We start from the raw sequence: 19,363 nt of genomic DNA, 5'->3' as shown, positions 1-19,363 counted from the left end.
TTAAATGTAAAAAAAAATAAAGACAGATTATTTAGGCACTGTGCCTAAATATTTCGAGAAGGTGTTTAACAGTTACAGAAGATTTCTTACTATTATTTATTTTAACGTGTTTTTAAAATAATTTTCTCATAATTAATCAAAATGAATAAACAATACATTCCAAAATGTAAATGCAAAGATTTGTAACTAAGTTAAATCAATTAATGTTACTGTTTCGTAGCCTGATTACGTAATTCACAGACCTACAAATAGATTAATGGAACAAACAGGCAGTAGACATGGCTGGTTAAAAATTTACCATGGTTTTACTACAGTAATCATGATTTGTAGTTTTTGTGTTGTGATCATGAAAGCATAACAGACCTGAAACAGTATTTTTGTGCAACCATGTTACTCTGTAATCACTACAGTTGCATTAGTTACGTTTCATGAGATTTTTTTTTTAGCTTGACATGGAAAATTGGGATATCCCCTAAAGCAGTGTGGTTTGAATGTGTGTTTTCAACAGGAGGCGCAGCGTCTCTCATAGAATGTAAAATGTCTGTCTCCGCTTGAGCCGTGTTTCTTCCTGCTGTGACGCTGGCTGTACTGCCCTCCATCTAAAACTAAAACAAAGATGACAAGGCCGCTACTTCTGGGTAAGTGTCCGGATCAGAGATTTACAGGATATCTCCTAGCGTCATATTAGCGAACAAAACCCGGCTGGTACTGGGGTGACAACACGATATATCCCGTCAGTCGGAAGCGGCATGTCGCTGAGCTCAGGCGGGTGGACTCACACACCTCCGCCGGCCCAGTCCTCATCGTCTCATCTCGGCCACGAGGCCTCGCAGTCGGCCTGCAGCACCGTTTTGATGTCAGTGAAGGTGTCGGTATGCCACTCCGGTATACGTCCACTCTGTCTACCGGGTGCCGGAGACGAATCTATCCGTCTTCAGCTGAGCATGGACCCGGGGAAGGCAGGGGAATTCCGCCTTGCGTTACGGGACATCAGCGGAACAGCGGTTGGACGCAGTGTGGTGAGGAAATGTCGAACTTGCCCGAAGTCTCAGTCTGATGTGCTTTGAAGACTGGATAAAAGTTTAGAAAAAAACTCAACATCGATAGTAACGTTATATTCATTCCAGAATGCAGAAGTATCTGCGTATTCATTTTATATAACTTAGCGCTTCCCTGTGGCTGATATAGAGTTCACACGAGTGAATCACATGTTGTTTTTCCAGTCTTTGTTTTGGAAATCCACCCTCCACCCCCTAAATCTGTTAGTTTACCGAGAGCTAAGAGTCATAAATAAACTTTACGGTCTTCACGCTACCTATCCACTTAAATCACGTTTAATTTCTGTAATAACGTTAATTTGGTGTAATAGAATGATAGAAAGAAAGTGAAACTGTCCATCATGTAAATTTGTAGATATGGACGTCGTTATGGTTTCGGGTTCCAGAGACCCCGTTAAATATAGATCAATGTAAAAAAAAAGTATATATATATATATGTGTGTGTGTATATATATATATATATATATATATATATATATATATATATATATATATATATATATATATATATATATATGTGTGTGTGTGTGTATATATATTTAGACCTATTTCCATTCGAGTACATTTAATGTTTAATTCTCTATCCCTCTTTTTTACAACTATGCAGCGGCAGGCATTCTCTTTCAAAATTGTGGTTGTTATCCAGGAATTGTATTATTTGGGGACACTGTGACCAGTTATACATCCAATTATACATCCTATATCCTGCTACAGTGTACAAACTACAAGTTTAGAAAATCATAGCATGTGAATATTATGTTTAATACCCAGGGTCTTTGAGATCCCAAAGAGAATTAATATAATTTTGAAATCTCATTACTTTCATTCTCATTGATCTTTGCAAAACAACATGTACCCAATGAATGTAACAAATTATGATAAAACCAGAAGAGTGTAATAGGCGAAGAATGAAATAGCCTAATTTTGATAAGTTATGATAAGTTTTAAATAGGCTAGGTCATTTATTTGCTTGTGAGAGATAGATATTTCCTGGACCATATCATTTCAGTGGTCAAATCACTGAGTTTTGTTAAAGTAAAACAAGTCCCCATCATATTTTTGTGTCTCTCTCTGTTTATTTTCACTTAGTCAATTGCTGAGTTTGACCTCAGGACTGTTCGCTATGAAGTCAAGACCCCACAGTGCCATGAACTGAGTTTGGCAACACCCCCACATGACCGTATCACTTTCAACTTCCGCTGTGGGCAGGAAGCTCGGGAATGGGCCACTGTGGTGATGTCATCGCTCCGTGAAGCGCATAGAGGTTTGCCTTTCTTCTGCTTTCTTCAAACTGTTTATTATCAGTTCTTTTCGTTTATTCATTTTCTCTAGTTTTATATAATGACTTTGATTTTCCTTTGACTTTTACTGTTGGTTCTGTGCTTATAAACCACTGTCTCTTGGTCATTATTTCAGTGGCGATTAGTTCCTCCACTGAAGAAGGAAAGCTACCTCCCCAGCCTCTGGATTCACAGAGCAATACATCAATGCCACGTACAGGTAGTCATTTGTTTTCTTGTATTCATTTTCTGCTCACGATCAGCTTGACCCTGTTGTCAAACAATAAACAACGTGTCAATTGTCCATTATGCTGACAACTGCTTCCATTTCCGATTCTACCCTCTATCTCTATTCTCACTCCTTTCCCATCCAACTTTCTCATTCTTGTCCTTATTCATTTTCTCTCTTTCTTCTTTTCTCTCTAGAGGAGATATGTGCGGAGCTGGTTAGCGCAATAGAGGCAGGTGATGTTCGGGGGGCATCTGTCTGTGCATCATCTTTAGCTAAACAGAGAGCTGCTCTGAGCATTCAGCCCTCCAAACATAATTACACTGACACTGAAATTAGGTAAAAATACATATTTACCGACATTGACCCATCAGTTTAACAATGTGTCCTAACCAGATTCATAGCGAAAAGCAATAAAGGATGTCTGTTGCATGTTAATCGGTGCTTCTGTCCAGCTGATGCTGCTGCAACAAGTGGCATTACATTTTGTCCGGCACTTGTTTTCGATTTCTGTGACGGTTAGCCCTGATCCACAGTGGTTGCGCTTTTGGTGACCTGAGTTCAATTCCTGAAAAACCATAAAAACATTCTCAATTCTCAAAAAAAACATAAAAACCTGGTTAGGACACAGTTTGAGAGTATGTTTCATAAATCTATTTTTTTAGTATTTTATCAGTAATTTTTAAAGGGGTCTTTTACCCAAAAATAAAAATTCCTTCATTTACTCACCCTCATGTCATTCCAAACCTGTTGACTGTGACTTTTCTTTTTCTGCGGAACACAAAAGAAGATATTTTCAAAATGGACATACAAAACATTCACAGGTCAGACAGGTTTTAGTCACACAGGTTTGGAACAACAAGATGAGTAAACAATGACAGAATTGTAATTATTAGGTGAACTATCCCTTTAATTTACACCAACTCATTTGGTAATCCATCCAACCACTCAAATACACACATTTCTACATGTACACACATATGTAATGTTTCCAAGCCATTCTGATCTCAGCTGATGCATTGGTTTATCATGCAGCCTGGCTGTGGTGGTAGAGGATGCATCCTCTTCCTGTTGTGTCACAGTGAACGTCTTCCCCCACTCCACAATTGGTGCTCTCAAACAGCAGGTAGGTGCAGATTAACATTAACCAAATAAACATTAATAACCATCAATCAAATAAACATTCATCAATAATTTTTCAATGCCATGTGATACTCAGAATTACTGTAATTACCATTTAGCTTTGTTAATGACACAGTTTTTGCCCTCTAAGGTCTTCACAGACTATGGGTTTCATCCACGTGTGCAGCGCTGGGTAATCGGGCAGTCTTTGTGCTCTGATCATCGCTCTCTTGCTTCTTGTGGAGTTCAGCGAGATGGCGACACTGCGTTCCTTTATCTCATTTCTGCCCGTCAGGCTGGAGTCAGTCAAGGGCTGTACCAACAAGATCAGGAAAGTGCTTTACTCATGCCAGCTTTGGTGCCAACGTCTAATCAGTCCCACCAAGAAGCAGTAACCAATGGGCCAGCAGCACTGAACACAGCCTCAAGGCCATACAGCACCCTGCCTACGAGACTACATAGCAGCCATAATACTCTGAGTGTGTATGCGCAGACACTAATACACACCGTGACCACAAAAGGCCACCAATCAAAGCCGTAACATGCATTTACACACAGACCAATTTTTGTTGATTATAAATGGGAATCTCAATATTTCTGCTAAATTATAAGAAATGGCTACTAACCAATCATTTCATTCTCAATTATTTTGTGTATAAAGTCTTGCACAATTTACAATTTTGGTATATAACTCTCAGGCAACAGTCCTGGAGGGGCAGAGAGGTTGGGTTTGAGCGATATCCGTGACCTGATCAACCTTGAGCTCCCGCAGTTGAATGAAGCCCTGGCGCCCAAAAGAACAAGCAAACAGGTACATGCTGTTCAAAATAATGTTAACACACAGAACAAGTTTTACAACAAGTTTTTCATACTATTGAGTCTTTAATAATATTTAAAACAACTCTGTAATACATCAACAGAAAATACATATCATTAAAACAGCAAGTATATTATAAATGCATAGATTTACTTGTATGATGAGATTATGGTGCTTATTTGAATCATTGTTTTTGTGGGTATGTAGCTGGGATGGGCCTGCCCAACTTGTACATATATTAATAAACCGACACGTCCTGGCTGTGAAATGTGTAGCGCAGACAGACCTGAAGGCTACACTGTTCCCGGCAACTACAGACCAGACGCTCTGGAGCTACGACGCATTCAGCAGGAAAAAGAAGCAATAAGACAGTACCAACAGGTGAGGCTTGCAAAATACACACATCATTGCCCAGACTCAGAGCTGATAGTAGTTTAAATTGAGAAAGCTATGAGCATATTTTACACAATACTTCTGCCTACTTCCACCAGAATAATCCACTGTTTTGATGCTTGTGGATATCAGTGAGCACAGATGAGATTGGCATCTTTCTTTGGTTTTTGGCTTATACAGCTCATGCACACCGACCATTTTACATCTTCACTCAACACCCAAGTTTAGGACAAAATCCTAAGGTCAACATAGTTATTTTGTTTGTATTTATATAAATAAAATGAAATGGAATACGATTTCATTTTATTTATATTTACTAAATTTTCATTTCATGCCGACTTTATTAGAATACATTTAAAGTGTTGAAGTTTTTTCATCTCATTTGTTATCCTTAAGATGTTTTATTTTTAATATATTATATATTTTTAAATATTTTTATTGTATTGCCCATCGGCGACCCATATTTTTAGAAATTGTCATCAGTCATCGAAAAGCCCATATTGGTTAACCACTATTCAGGAGCTACTTTTAGTGATCTCATAGAGTTTGTGAGCTCTGATTGACTCCTCAGTCTGAATCTCTTCTCTTTTGTCTCTATTTCTTTTTAAGGAGAAAGGGAGAAGAGAGGAGCTGAGGGGCAACAACTCACTACTGCACAACCTCGACCAGGACTACTGACTCGCCCAAACACACACTCACACTGCATAGTCTTGACACACTCATACTGCAAATGCAACCTCCGTACCAACATCCTCCAGTATACTGCACAACTTGTATATGCTTGAACAATTTACCGCTAATCAATTGGATCCATGTCAACCTCATCTATTCAAATAGCACCTTTTCAGACCACTTGCAAAAGCTAAACAGTTTGACCCATTTTAAAAACGTCTATGTAATGAAACACTGCAAATAATCCATGTTGCAGTCAAACAGGAAGTAATTTTTATAATATTATGGCAAATAAATGTATGATGCTGTTACTTCACTTGGTCTAATGAGATGCCCCCACCCCCAATTGTTGAGCTTTCTCAACTAAAATAAAGTTTACAACTTTATTCAGGTACAGACTCCTTTAATGGGCAAATGCCTCATGCATCAGATGATGTATTGTATATCTTTGTAAGTAGATGTAAGAAATGAAGAAATGACTACACAGGTCTTGCCCAGTCTAATATTGTTTGACAGATTCTTGTAAAATAGTTTGACAACTCATATTCAAGATCTGAATTATTTTCTAGTCTTGGAATTTTTGAAGTGACCGTTTTCAGTTCAGAGATTATAGATCTCTGAACTAAGAGAAACTGTTTTTAACTGTTCCAGCATATATTTTTCTGTGATGGGTCATCCAACAATGCACTTTTTTGTTTGTTAAACATTAAACACCAACTTTTGGTTACCACGTCCACAGAAGTAACTTATCGTAGATCACTTCAAGATTGCAGCTGTTCACACAAGCAACATGAATTTTACATAAAAGTTAGAACTAATATGGAATGAAGAAGAGAAGCAAAATAGTTTAGGTAAATCTAAACCTATGTGAACAGTGTCTGACATGTTAAAACTGTGCACAGTGTTGCAAAAACCTGTAAATATCTCTGTAAATGCATGCATGCTAAGTAAAAACAGCTGATAAACATGTTTTCTGCTACAGAATTTTGCACTTAAAGATGACTTGGTGAAAATGTTGTAGGTAGAGAGAATTTTTGCTTATGCTGTTAGAAGCATAATTATATTTATTTAGATGACAAAAATATAATGAGAGAACATTCGGTAAGTTACTCAATGAGTACCGGAAATTAATGCGTTACGGATCAAACATCTGCTAAATGAGTAGGCCTAACTAGTGTGAATGAGAAAGAACCAGAGGAAGACATGTCTTCATTGGTTGAGTTAGGGCTGTAATGTAGCATAACTTGTTTTTCTGTATGACTGGGCTTGAATCTTTTATGATTAGTCATGTAAAATAGCCTTGAAATGAAGAAAGACAAATGGCTATGCAAACAAACTATGGGACAAACTCAAATAAATTACTTTTAATAGGTACATACCATTTAGATCTAGGTGTGTGACTTTTTTTCTATTTACAGTTCTGGTATGTTTTAGAGTATAAAAGTGTAAGGTATTTCATACATGATATATATTTAATCACAAAATGTATGTAAGCTATATTTTATTTATTGCAAGTGCATATACTTATTTTTTATATAATCTGGCTATAATGTTGTTTTACAGTGTTCATGTATTTACATAAATAATTACAGAGTAATTAGTAAAGAGTTATTAGTTAGCCACATGTACTTTGTGTAATTTCTTTTAAGCTACTTGTAATTACACAAACCTCTTGTTAGTATAGTAATTAATTATAGTAATGTGTAATATATTATAAAAATATTTTAATTATTAAAATGTTTTTAAAATATGTAAAATGGTGTACCCTCAGATGAAATCCTGCAAACACCAATTATATAGATGGTATTATTACTGTTTTATATATATATATATATATATATATATATATATATATATATATATATATATATATATAAAGTATATTAAAATAGAAAGAAAAAAAATTATATATATATTATTATTTTTTTCTATTTTAATATACTTTAAAATATAACTTATTTCTGTTATGCAGCGCTGACTTTTCTTTAGCCATTACTCCAATCTTCAATGTCACATGATCCTTTAGAAATCATTCTAATATGCTGATTTATGATTGATCAATGTTGGAAACAGTTGTGCTGCTTAATATTTTTTTTATAACCTGTGATACTTTTTTCAGGATTTGTTGATGGTTAAAAAGTTAAAAAAGAACAGCATTTATTAATAATAAAAAAAATAATAATAAAAAAAAAATATATATATATATATACATATATATATATATATACTTAGAAACAGTGATGTGTGAGAAATTTAGCTGACAAAATATATAAATGAAAAGTATATATATATATATATATATATATATACTTTTCATTTATATATTTTGTCATTATATATATATACTTTTCATTTATATATTTTGTCAGCTAAATTTCTCACACATCACTGTTTCTAAGTTCAAATTTGTGATATGAACACTATTTTATGCTTTACTGCACGTTATTTCAAACTCAGTGCTCTCAGAAATGCCATCGGGATCTTGTAGGCATTAGACCCTGTTCCCTTCACTCAGGAGTGACAGCATGTGCAATGTGTTTTCCTCACACAGCTTCTCTTTCTGTGTCTGTAGGCCAGAGAAGCAGAGCGCAGGGAAAACTTTGCACGTCTGGTGCAGATGGACGGACATGATCTGGTTCCTAACCCAGAGAGAGTGGAGTGCAGGATCTGCTATGTGGAGCTTGAGTCTGGCGAGGGAGTCCTGCTCCGAGAGTGTCTCCACTGCTTCTGCAAGTGAGGAAGAGTGAGAGTGTGCCGCTAGAGCACATTTACATTTACTGCTCTGTATTTGTCACGCAGTAGTTAAGAAAACTGTTTTTCTATGGGTAGAGAGTGTCTGCGCTCTATGATTCTGATGTCGGAGGACCCTCAGGTGGCATGTCCATACAGAGACGAGGCCTACGCCTGCGACTGCATCTTGCAAGAAAGAGAAATCAGAGCTGTGAGAACTTTCATTTTTTCTGCTTTTAATTTGCCTCTTTGTCTACAAAACTACACGAGAAATACATAAAATGATCAAGAATGGTATTCTGCAACTGTAGGTGATCAAGAATGGTATTCTGCAACTGTAGGTGGCACTGGCTTTAATCATTTTCTTGTAATTACCTTATTAGGATAATTAAAATCAGTTCCATTCCAGTCGCTCACGTTCGACGTAGTCGACGTGTCGAATGATTGGGATCACGCCAGGGAGCCAGTCATCTTCGAGTACTATTGAAACGAGCCAATGGAATTGACATGCGTTCTTTGCATCACATACTCCGCCCCCGTAGCACAGGCATAAATACAGAAGTGGATGCACGCACTAGTTGCCTTTCGCTTCAGAGCCGATCGTGTTTGATGTCTCTGAAGAGTGCTGTTGTATAAAACGAGCGAGTGTGTCGGTGTTCTTCTGGAAAGACTCTCCCGGTGCTGGTGGTTCTACAGTGCAGTGCAGCGGTGATCGCAAGCTTTGAAGCTCTCAACTGCTGTTTTTACAGCAAGCTAATTTCTGTGTTTGTGTGTGTTGATGGCTGGTTGAGGGCGGAAAAGTGAGTGCCTCACTATTTCAGTTTGCTGAATTTAGTGTTGCCGTGGTTATCCCTGTGTGCTCCGGCACTGGTGACAGGTCCCATTTCTTGAAGGGCAACACCGGGTGAGTTTGCGTCTTTTTCAAGATGCCATTCCATCCATGCCTTTCTGGGTGCTCTTTTGGATGAGACATGTTCCCATTGCAGGAATATGACAATCTCAGTGTTGAGGTCGAGACTCGCCTTCGTTCGCGAGGGTGCAGACCTCATCCCCAGCCTGAAGTGCCGTCTGGGCTGGGTGACCTAAGGATTACAGTGACGGCTAATCTGCCTTGTAAAACCCCGTGGATCCCTCACTCCTCTTTTACACCGCAGCTGGTGGAGTTCCCCGATGAGCGTGTTGGTCCCTCTGTGGTGGACCGACCAGTCGTTTCATTCGGGGCCCCTCAAGAGGACAGGATGTCCATTGCATCATCGGAAGGGGAGCTGGGCTTTGGAGATGACGATTCTGCTGCGCTGCCTCCCTCTGGGAGACCAGTGTTGCCCGAGCCGAATCCAGAGATGACAGCTATGCTCAAAAAGACCGCAGAGGCAGTAGGGCTCGAGTAGAACCCTCCACTGTGTCCCAAACCGTCTCGGTTGGATGATTGGTTTCTTGGAGCGGGTCGGTCTGGTTCTCAGCCCGACGCTCCGGTACCTTTCTTGCCTGAAGTGCATGAGGAGTTGACAAGGGCATGGACGGCACCTTTCTCTGCCAGAAATCGCCTGAGTAGCTCCTCCCCCCTACCCTTGATGGGGGAGCGGTGATGGGTTACGAGGCCAGTGGATCGGTCTGTTGCGATGCAACTGTGTCCAGCGACCGCTACCTCATGGAAGGGGGATCCTCATCTCCCCTCTAAGGCCTGTAAGTTTCCATCCGTTCTGGCAGGCAAGGCTTACAAAGCCTGTGGGCATGCCGCTTCCTCATTGCATGCTATGGTGTTGCTTCAGGTCCATCAGGCTCAAGCACTCATGAACCTGCCCGAGTGTCGCCCAGACCGTGAGCTCATGTGTGAGCTCCGCACTGCAATCGCCCTCGCCCAATCGGACATCGCCCTCGCCCTTCGGCATAAAGGTTGCAGCTCGCGCGATCGGTCTGGCGATGTCCACCCTGGTGATCCAGGAGCGCCATCTCTGGCTCAACCTGGCTGACATGAGAGAAGCGGACAAGGTTCGATTCCTGGACTCTCCCATTTCACAGGTTGGACTATTCGGCGACGCAGTAGAGAACTTTGCCCTGCAGTTCTCTGCTGCCCAGAAGCAGAGGGAGGCCATCAGGCACATCCTGCTGCTGCCTCCACCAGTCCTCCAGTGGCAGATCATCCGCTTGCTCGTCGCCAAGGGCGTCCATCTGCAGCCGTCTCTGCTTCCGCTGGACCGTCACAGCAGCCTCCACCCAGGTCTCAGTGTGGAGCCAGCCACAGAAGGGGTGCCCCGCCTACTTCAGGCGCTGCCAAGCCAAGTGGGCAAGCGACAGCGTAAGCGTTCCTGAGCGGACCACCCAGGGATCTAGGAATGCTCCCAAAGGTTTTCGATCACTTCAGTGCTTTCTTTCCTGCTAATGGGTTGGAGTGAGGGCTGTCTCCTCTACCTCAAAATGTTGCCGCCTCTGTTTTGACGCACATCATGATGCAGTGGATACAAATCCGTGGGAAGCACGACTTGATCGTCAGGTTCCTGAGGGGAGCAAAGAGACTGAATCCGGCTTGCGCCCCCCTCTTGGGACTTATCTCTGGTGCTACTGCACTGCAGAGACCTCCCTTGAGCCCTGCAGGTAGTGAGTTAAAAATCCTGTTTTTAGAGAAACAGTTCTCCTGCTAGCTTGGTCTAGATCTAGAGGGTAGGGACTTGCACGCATTTTCGGTCAACGGATCGTGCCTGGAGTTCGGGCTGGCTAACTCTCAAGAAATTTGAGACCCCGGCCTGGATATGTGCCCAATGTTCCTACCTCTCCTACGGGAACAGTTGGTGAGCCTGCAAGCGCTGCCCCAGAGGAGGCAGACCCAGCCCTGGCTTTTCTCTGTCCGTCCGCTCCATTGCAGTTATACATGCTCAGAATGCAAAGCCTGGACCTCAGACCAGCTCTTGTCTGTTACAGAGACCAGCAGAAGGGAAGGCTGTTTCCAAGCAGGGGTTGGCCCACTACATGTGGTTTCCTTCATCTTGGTGAGAAAGTTTTCCCAAGATGTCCGCTGGCTCCCTGGCGTGATCCCAATCACTCGACACGTCGACTACGTCTCTTTTCCCTCCTTCAAGGAACGAGGGTTACATACGTGACCTAGACGTTTCTTATCTTGGTTGTTCCACCCATCAAATGAAAAGCTACTCAAATATAAAGATGCACAAATTAAAAGAAGTGCAATCTCAAAACTGGCTTCTAAATTCAGTTTTTTATAGGCAAATGTCTTGTCTATTAGGAACAAGCACCTGACACCCCAAAAAATATGATAATGGTTGAGGTCATTAGCCCCAAATAATCTCCAACAGCTGATTTTATTAATATTTTGAATTAGTTTATATTTTAATTTTGAAGTTTTAGTTATGTTGTTGATTTATCATTGTTTTTAATAATTTTTGTTTCAGTTTTATTTTTAGTTAACTTAAACTAAATGAACATTAGAAATGTTTCATTGCTGAAATAAGTTTCATAAGTGTTTTTCATATTTCATTTGAGTTTACAATTATTTTATTAACGAAAATGTTTCTTTATGATTTTAGTTAAATCACTATAATAACGCTGCTTTACACTTGGCCTGTTCTTTTGCTAATAATGTGCTTATACAGCATCACTGAACTAAAGATTTTTATGAATCTGTTGAGTGATATTTGTAAGTATTTTTTCACCACTTCAGAGTAAAAGTAAACTAACCAATTTATGCCTTGCTTGTTTTCCCTCCGCTCTCTCTCCCACACAGCTGGTGTCAGTAGATGATTATGAGCGCTGGTTGAAGAGGGGTCTGTCTGTTGCAGAGTCTCGATGTGAGGGCAGTTATCACTGTGCTACTGCAGACTGTCCTGGCTGGTGTGTTTATGAAGATACTGTCAACACTTTCCACTGCCCAGTGTGCAAAAAACACAACTGCCTGCTCTGCAAGGTATGTCTGCATGTCAAATGCACACCGAAATAATTATATATACAATTTACTCTAGGTTTTTTTTTCTCTATTAGGTTCTCATTATAATAGGAGGTGGATGACTTTGGCATATTAAACATAAAAACATATTTTGTTTTTTCCTTTACTTAGGCCATTCATGAAGGGATGAACTGTAAGCAATATCAGGATGATATAGCAGCTCGCGCCATCAATGACTCTGCAGCTCGAAGAACAAGAGACCTGCTGAAGGTAAAACACATACTAATCCAGATCCTTTTCTTATATCAAAGCTCATGTTAAGAAATGTCCTTTGGCATGTTCTTCAGATGACATCATCTTAAACCCACTGCATTATTGCAGTTAAAAGTGCTAAATGTTCATCTCTCTTTTTATTGTCTTCTGTATCCTCACTCACACATGAACAGACTCTTGTTAATTCTGGAGAGGCGATGCATTGCCCTCAGTGCGGCATCATTGTGCAGAAGAAGGAGGGCTGCGATTGGCTCCGCTGTACTGTCTGCCACACCGAGATCTGCTGGGTCACCAGAGGACCACGCTGGGGGCCTAAGGTAAGACTGGGATATAAGCTTTACTCTCTGGCTCAATTGGGTATCATCCCTCAGAAAACATGAGCAAGCATAGTGTGTAATGTAAGTTTCATTTCTAAAAACTACGCTCCGGCAGTCAAACCATGCCGCGATGGACGGTTATCATGACAAAGCAATAAATACCTTGACTTATAGATTTCGAAGAATCATTGTTAATTGCAGAGGTGGAAAGTAACGAATTACATTTACTCGCGTTACGTAATTGAGTAGTTTTTTTGTGTACTTCTACTTTTTAAAGTAGTTTTTAAAATCTGTACTTTTACTTTTACTTAAGTACGTTTTCTTTGAAGTATTGTACTTTGCTACATTTGAAATCATATCCGTTACTGAGTAAAAAATAATAATACAAGGGGGAAAAAAAAAATCACACACTCCGGAAACTACTGAATTGATTGAAGGGCAGGAGAACAAACGCGCAAAAAAGGTGACGCAGACCCAGTTGAAGCTGAAAGCTAAGCGCCAAGCGAATTATGGCCAGTATGAAAAGTAGAAAAAAAGCGTGGTTGTCCTCGAGGATAGATATCCAATTTACAAAAAATGTGGACGCAAAGTGGCTGCAAAAAGGGGATATAGGACACCATCCCTCCTGCAGATAAAGGTATGTCCCGATTTACGTGATGCAAAGGGAATCCCGGAATCCAGTCATGAAAATGGAATTCACTTAAAAAGTAGGGGTGTAACGATACACAAAACTGACGGTTTGGTTTTTTCCACGGTTTTGACGTCTCGGTTCGGTTCGGTTTAGAAAGCTAAAAAAAAAAATGAAACAGTGGTTTAAAGGAGAACTCCGGGCAATTTTTAAGTTAATCTTGATCGTTAGACCTTTGTGAGTACTGACTATAGAAAAAAAAACGAACCGGATTGGTGCTTGCTACGCGGAGCTGCGACCGCGAATACCCAGAGCTCCCACCCAGCTAAAACGGCAGCTATGGGGGCATCGACATAAAGAGCGTTTTTGAACCTCTTAACAGACACAAAATGCAATTAAAATCCAACATGAACAGGGACCCTACATGTGAACAATATGCGTTTAGCAACTTAGCCATTGTTTCAACTCACCTAAATAGTCTTTTAGACGGCAAGCTGTAGTCTCGCGCTGCAGTCCCGTGCTGTAGCCGGAAAAGGTAAACAATGTCCAGGTGGGAGGAGCGTTGATCATGTGCGACGAGTTATGATCAGAGTTGCTTACAAGTGAAGAAGAAATGGTTCGTGTTTGTGCCTTTCCGAATTGTGACAACAGAATGCGAAAATATAAGAGCTTATATTTTCATCGTCTTCCTTTCCATGACCTCGAGATTCTGCAGTTTGTGGCTAGTTGTATTTCAACTTGATGTGCAAACTCCCGTAGAAGTACTACGCGCTAAAGATTACCGCATTTGCAGTGAACACTTTGACAAGGATGACTACACACACTCAACACAGCGGGGCCGTTTGAAGAAAAATGCCATTCATGTACGAAGACTCGTCGCACATGATCAACGCTCCTCCCACCTGGACATTGTTTACCTTTTCCGGCTACAGCACGGGACTGCAGCGCGAGACTACAGCTTGCCGTCTAAAAGACTATTTAGGTGAGTTGAAACAATGGCTAAGTTGCTAAACGCATCTTGTTCACATGTAGGGTCCCTGTTCATGTTGGACAGACATTTTAATTGCATTTTGTGTCTGTTAAGAGGCTCAAAAACGCTCTTTATGTCGATGCCCCCATAACTGCCGTTTTAGCTGGGTGGGAGCTCTGGGCATTCGCGGTCGCAGCTCCGCGTAGCAAGCACCAATCCGGTTCGTTTTTTTTCTATAGTCAGTACTCACAAAGGTTTAACGATCAAGATCAACTTAAAAATTGCCCGGAGTTCTCCTTTAATGAAAAAATGGTGTCTTTGTCTTTAAATTAATTCAATTACAATTAAACGTTTTGCAAGGATTAAAAATCTGCTAATGCTGTATAGGGAGCCGCACATTACTATAACATTAAAGGTTAACAACAGAGCCTAAGTTCAGATGCTATTTATTTTTTAGATATAATAATCAACACCCAACACATTGTATGAAAACATGTAAACTGAACATAAGGCAGTTTTTGCATTAACTTTACTCTAATTTGTTATTGAAATATAATAATTTACACAGTTGCTGTCATTTTCATTAAAGATATTTTAAACGTACTTTAAATAATCAAGATATAATTAACAGGTTAAGTCAAATATAATATATAGGATAATATAGTGCATTTATTTAGTGCAAGAGTTCATTTCTCTAGGAACCAACAAGTTGTGGACACTTAATCACTAGCCTGCTGAGGTAAATATAATGCTAGTGACAAGATATGCAGTTTTATTGACGTCTTTGCGCTGCAGAAACGCTGATTGAGCGATTACACGAGTTATGATGCCTTTCAGTAAGTAAAAACTGTAAAACTGTATTTTTCAACATACCTTCAGGTGTCCATTCATGTTTATTCTGTAACTGAGGAAGAGATGATCGCGTTTACTCGCGTTTACTCCGCGCTGCCGCTACTGTTACAATCCGTGGTGACAGATTGTCAAATTACATCCATGTGGACAGATTGGTAAACTTTGCCCACTTTTGTAAAACTGTGCACACGGTAGTTTATTTTTCTTCTGTAATGAAGCTTGGCTGTCCATCAAGTGAAAAATTTTGGTACTGCGGCCAAATAAAATCTTACTGAAAGCTCATTTTTTGAGATATCAACCTAAAATTTGGAACACAACTTCTTCAGATTTTTGGCTTACATTTTCTGGCAGTTTTAGAGTAAAATATATTTTGTAATATATATATTTTATATAAAATATAAATAATTATATTTTTACATTGTTCATTTTCATAAACTCAAACTTGTATAACTTTTTTCTGTTTCACTTTCATAATTTCATAATACTTCACTTCAACATTAATCTGGCAAATGTCTTCTTTAAAACAAGACCAACCATAGGTCTATATTCCAAAGCATTCTTGAATTACAACCATTTAAGTTTGAATAGTGATTTTCATGTCAATGCGAAAAAAGGGGAGTGACAGTTAAAGGGTTAAACAATATTAAACTATAATATCTATATCTATAATATCTAAAATATAATTTATATATAAAAACTCTCCTACAGTCCAGTCACCATCAGTCGCGACGGTCGCGACTCGCACGTATTTTCATTTAAACGTCACTCACTGACGTTTTCCTAACCAGAAAAAAAACCGATTGCCCTGCTCTGCCTCTGATTGGCTAGTATTCATTGCCATCTGGGTCAGAGCCAATTAGAAGCAGGATGTGGGTGGGAAAAAACTCTGTGTATAGGGAAAGGGGAGAGACAGAGGGAACAGGCAAGACAAACTCCTACGTTTAAATAACATAAAATATCTGCTTGACAACGAGCTGAGAACAAGCTCAAATAAGCAACTACACTTTAGAAACAAGCCCAAAAAAAAACGCGACTACCAATATTTGTAAGCGACTTTACAGAAAAACAAGCCCAAAGTCGCTTATAATAAGCGGACTTGGCAACACTGATTCCAGGTCCAATCAATGAGCCGGGCTGGGCGGGGCCGGGGTAGCTTGCAGGGCGGGGCATGTTCGGTACGCCATGAGAGTATCGCCATTCGAATCGTGGGTTCTGTATCGCGGTTCTTCGGTTTGGTTCGAATATCGTTACACCCCTAATAAAAAGAAACATTAATTTTCTGAATAAAATACATTTCATAGGACAATATTATTCTTAAACATTTTAATAAATTATTAATGTTAAAAATAAGTTGTTAATCTAATTCATTATTAATTATCGAATTTAATTGATTAGACATGTTTTATTGAAATTTTAATAAACAAATTATTTCAAGTTTGTTATAATAAAAGCATTTGTTCAACCAAAAAAATTCCTGTTTTCATTAATTTAACTGTCATTTTAACTGATGATAATAATAATAATAATACCCATAATTTAGTAATACAGTTTATTTATTTAACAATTGATTAATACTGTAAACCGTGATATTTTCTGAGACGTTACCATACTGTGAAAATCTTATACCATTACAACCCTACACGGGAGGGTCCCGGTCCCCCACCCCACCCCCGCTGTTAAAAAAGTAACTCAGTAACTTTTACTCTGAGTCAATTTTAAATGAGCTACTTTTTACTTTTACTTGAGTAGATTTTTAGACCGGTACTTTTACTTGTACTTAAGTAAAATTTCATTGAAGTAGTAGTACTTTTACTTGAGTAGAATATTTTATTACTCTTTCCACCTCTGGTTAATTGTAAATGTTTAATAGTTGGAAACAGAGTTTCATGTCTTTCTTATTTCAGGGTCCTGGGGACACAAGTGGAGGCTGCCGATGCAATGTCAACAAACAGAGATGCCACCCAAAATGTCAAAATTGTCACTAAAGGGACAATTAGCAGACAGAGAAGGAGGTACATGTAAGAGAGAGCGACTTTTGAGTGTGAACTGACATATACTGTCCACCTGTGTAAGCTTTCAGTTCAGTTTTCTGATTCTGAAATATAGAAATGTCTAGGTCTGTTGTACAACAAATGTTGCAATGTTGCAAATTATTTCAAAAATTCACAGAAAAGCTTTAAATTCCCTCAACTGTATGTTACATAACAAATATCACCTCTACTATGAAAGCATTTTATTTCGAATCGGCTGCAAAAACGTTTTGAGTGTTACCAAGCTAAAACTATTCAGAGTTATTTAAGACAGAATTGTTACTTGAATTAGGGTGCTTGAATTAGTGGTTTGGAAATGAATTATTCCTTCGAACCAATTATTTTGAATGATTCAGTCAACAGGTTCACAGATCACTGGGAAATCAGTCATGTAAAACTGATGTGGGTGGCAGATTTGAACTTTAAGCAACACAGAATTGAAAGTTCTACATAGCCTAAATCATAAACATTATGATTAACTAAACTTACTATATATATTTTAATACAAAAAAAGTACAAAAAATGCCACATGGGAATGTTTTTAAACATTTTCTTAATCTATTAATTAAAAGAAAAAAAAACTGTTTTTACCAATTTGATCAAATGAACTCCTGATGACAAAAATAAAGCTATCTGAAGCTGCCGATAAAAATGAAAACAAGGGAATCGTTACAATGCACTTACACAAATACTTTTGTCTTGTCTTAATCTAAAGCTATACTACAATGTTAAGATGTGTTACTGAAAGTGCCTTTTCTTGCCTGTTTTTGTCTCCAAGTCATGTAACCTCTAACATTAGCAGTCGTTTTGCAGTGTTACATTATTATTATTATTTTACATAATGTACTGTATGTTGCTGTTGTTGTAGATTTGTGATCCAGGATAATTTATGTGTGCAGTGTTTTCCCTCCACATTTCCTACGAACCAAGAGATATTGTATTTTGTGCATTGTATGTTGCACATTTGTTCAGTAAGTTTAACACAATTGAGTATACTTCTTTAAGATGTAATTGTTTTTTGTAAGTTGGATGTGTTTAATAGCCCAGCTATTTAGTATTGTTTTAGTGTTACATTGCAATGCTAAGTTGAGTAGTAGTAATGGTCAAAAGAAGGGACCTGAGGCTCGTGTGGGATGTTCACAAGCCTGATATAAGCCAAAGGACTGATGTCACTTCCAAAGCTTTGAATCTATGCACTGAAAAAAAATGTCAACACCCAAAGCATTTACTTATGCAACTAAATGAACATTTCAAGAATGTTTCCATGAGTCAAAGTCATTATCTGAAACATGAAAAAAAAAAGGTTTTGGTTTACTTTAAAGCATATATATTCACATTGTAACTGAGAATCCAATGAAATTATGCAGTGTTTGTAAAATTGCAAAAGAGTCTGCAGTGAGGGGCCTGTGCATCCGTTCTCATGATAATGATAAGAACCTCGGTAGCACTCTATTTAACAGTCCTGTTCCCCATGTACATGCTATCTACTTATTATAGTAATTGCAATAACAGGGGTATTAACTAGGTACTAACCCTGAACCTACACCAAACCTTAACCCATCTAGTTACCTTTTATTAACCAGTACTTTTCTTAGGTAAGTACACAGTTAGTACACGCAAGTACACATACTGTTAAATAAAATGCTTTTCAAATATGTGCACTATGATGTTTGAGTAGAGTGTACCTGCATGTACCACAGAAGAAAAGTGAATGACAGAAAATGTAAAGGTCCATGCATTGCAGAAATCTTAACACTTTAATTCAGTAGAATAATCTGACCTCAGGGTTTGCAAGTCTTAAAGAGTGCCTTACAGATTAAAGTACTGAGAACCTGTCGTTACAATATTTAAAGCTGTTAAGAAATTCTCATTACATATTTGGTTTAATTTAACATGCTTCATATTTGGTTCTTAAATTTTTTTTTTTTTAATTACCAAACTGCATTGTATTCAACTGTTTTGTACTTTATTCACTGTTGGAATTGAAATGCAAAAATAAATAAACTAATAAAAATAATAATAAAATAAATTGAGGTTATGGTTATGAAAAGAAGGCATCAACATCAAAGGTTTTATATACGTACACTTCAATCCAAAAAA

The 19,363-nt window shown here is 38.6% G+C and overlaps 1 protein-coding gene across 2 annotated transcripts; it reads left to right on the top strand.

The window, feature by feature from the left end:
* The first annotated feature begins 479 nt into the window (after positions 1-479).
* On the top strand, positions 480-19,292 carry shrprbck1r (sharpin and rbck1 related). 2 transcript variants are annotated; one of them, XM_077229082.1, is made up of 14 exons: positions 480-638; positions 2,148-2,322; positions 2,475-2,558; positions 2,765-2,906; positions 3,603-3,693; positions 3,841-4,168; positions 4,388-4,500; positions 4,714-4,887; positions 8,144-8,304; positions 8,401-8,512; positions 12,035-12,214; positions 12,365-12,463; positions 12,640-12,783; positions 17,138-19,292. In XM_077229082.1, exons 2-14 carry the CDS (start codon positions 2,295-2,297, stop codon positions 17,216-17,218), a joined length of 1,737 nt encoding a protein of 578 aa, XP_077085197.1. In that variant the 5' UTR covers positions 480-638; positions 2,148-2,294; the 3' UTR covers positions 17,219-19,292. The 2 variants fall into 2 exon arrangements, with proteins under 2 accessions (XP_077085197.1, XP_077085196.1); XM_077229081.1 differs by having other exon boundaries at positions 503-1,019.
* The last annotated feature ends 71 nt before the right edge of the window (positions 19,293-19,363 follow it).

This window comes from Siphateles boraxobius, unplaced genomic scaffold (assembly GCF_051911475.1).
Source record: "Siphateles boraxobius isolate OS27281-9 unplaced genomic scaffold, OSU_SipBor_1 130, whole genome shotgun sequence".
NCBI classification, from domain to species: Eukaryota; Metazoa; Chordata; class Actinopteri; order Cypriniformes; family Leuciscidae; genus Siphateles; species Siphateles boraxobius.
This window is presented reverse-complemented; position numbering and strand designations above follow the sequence as displayed.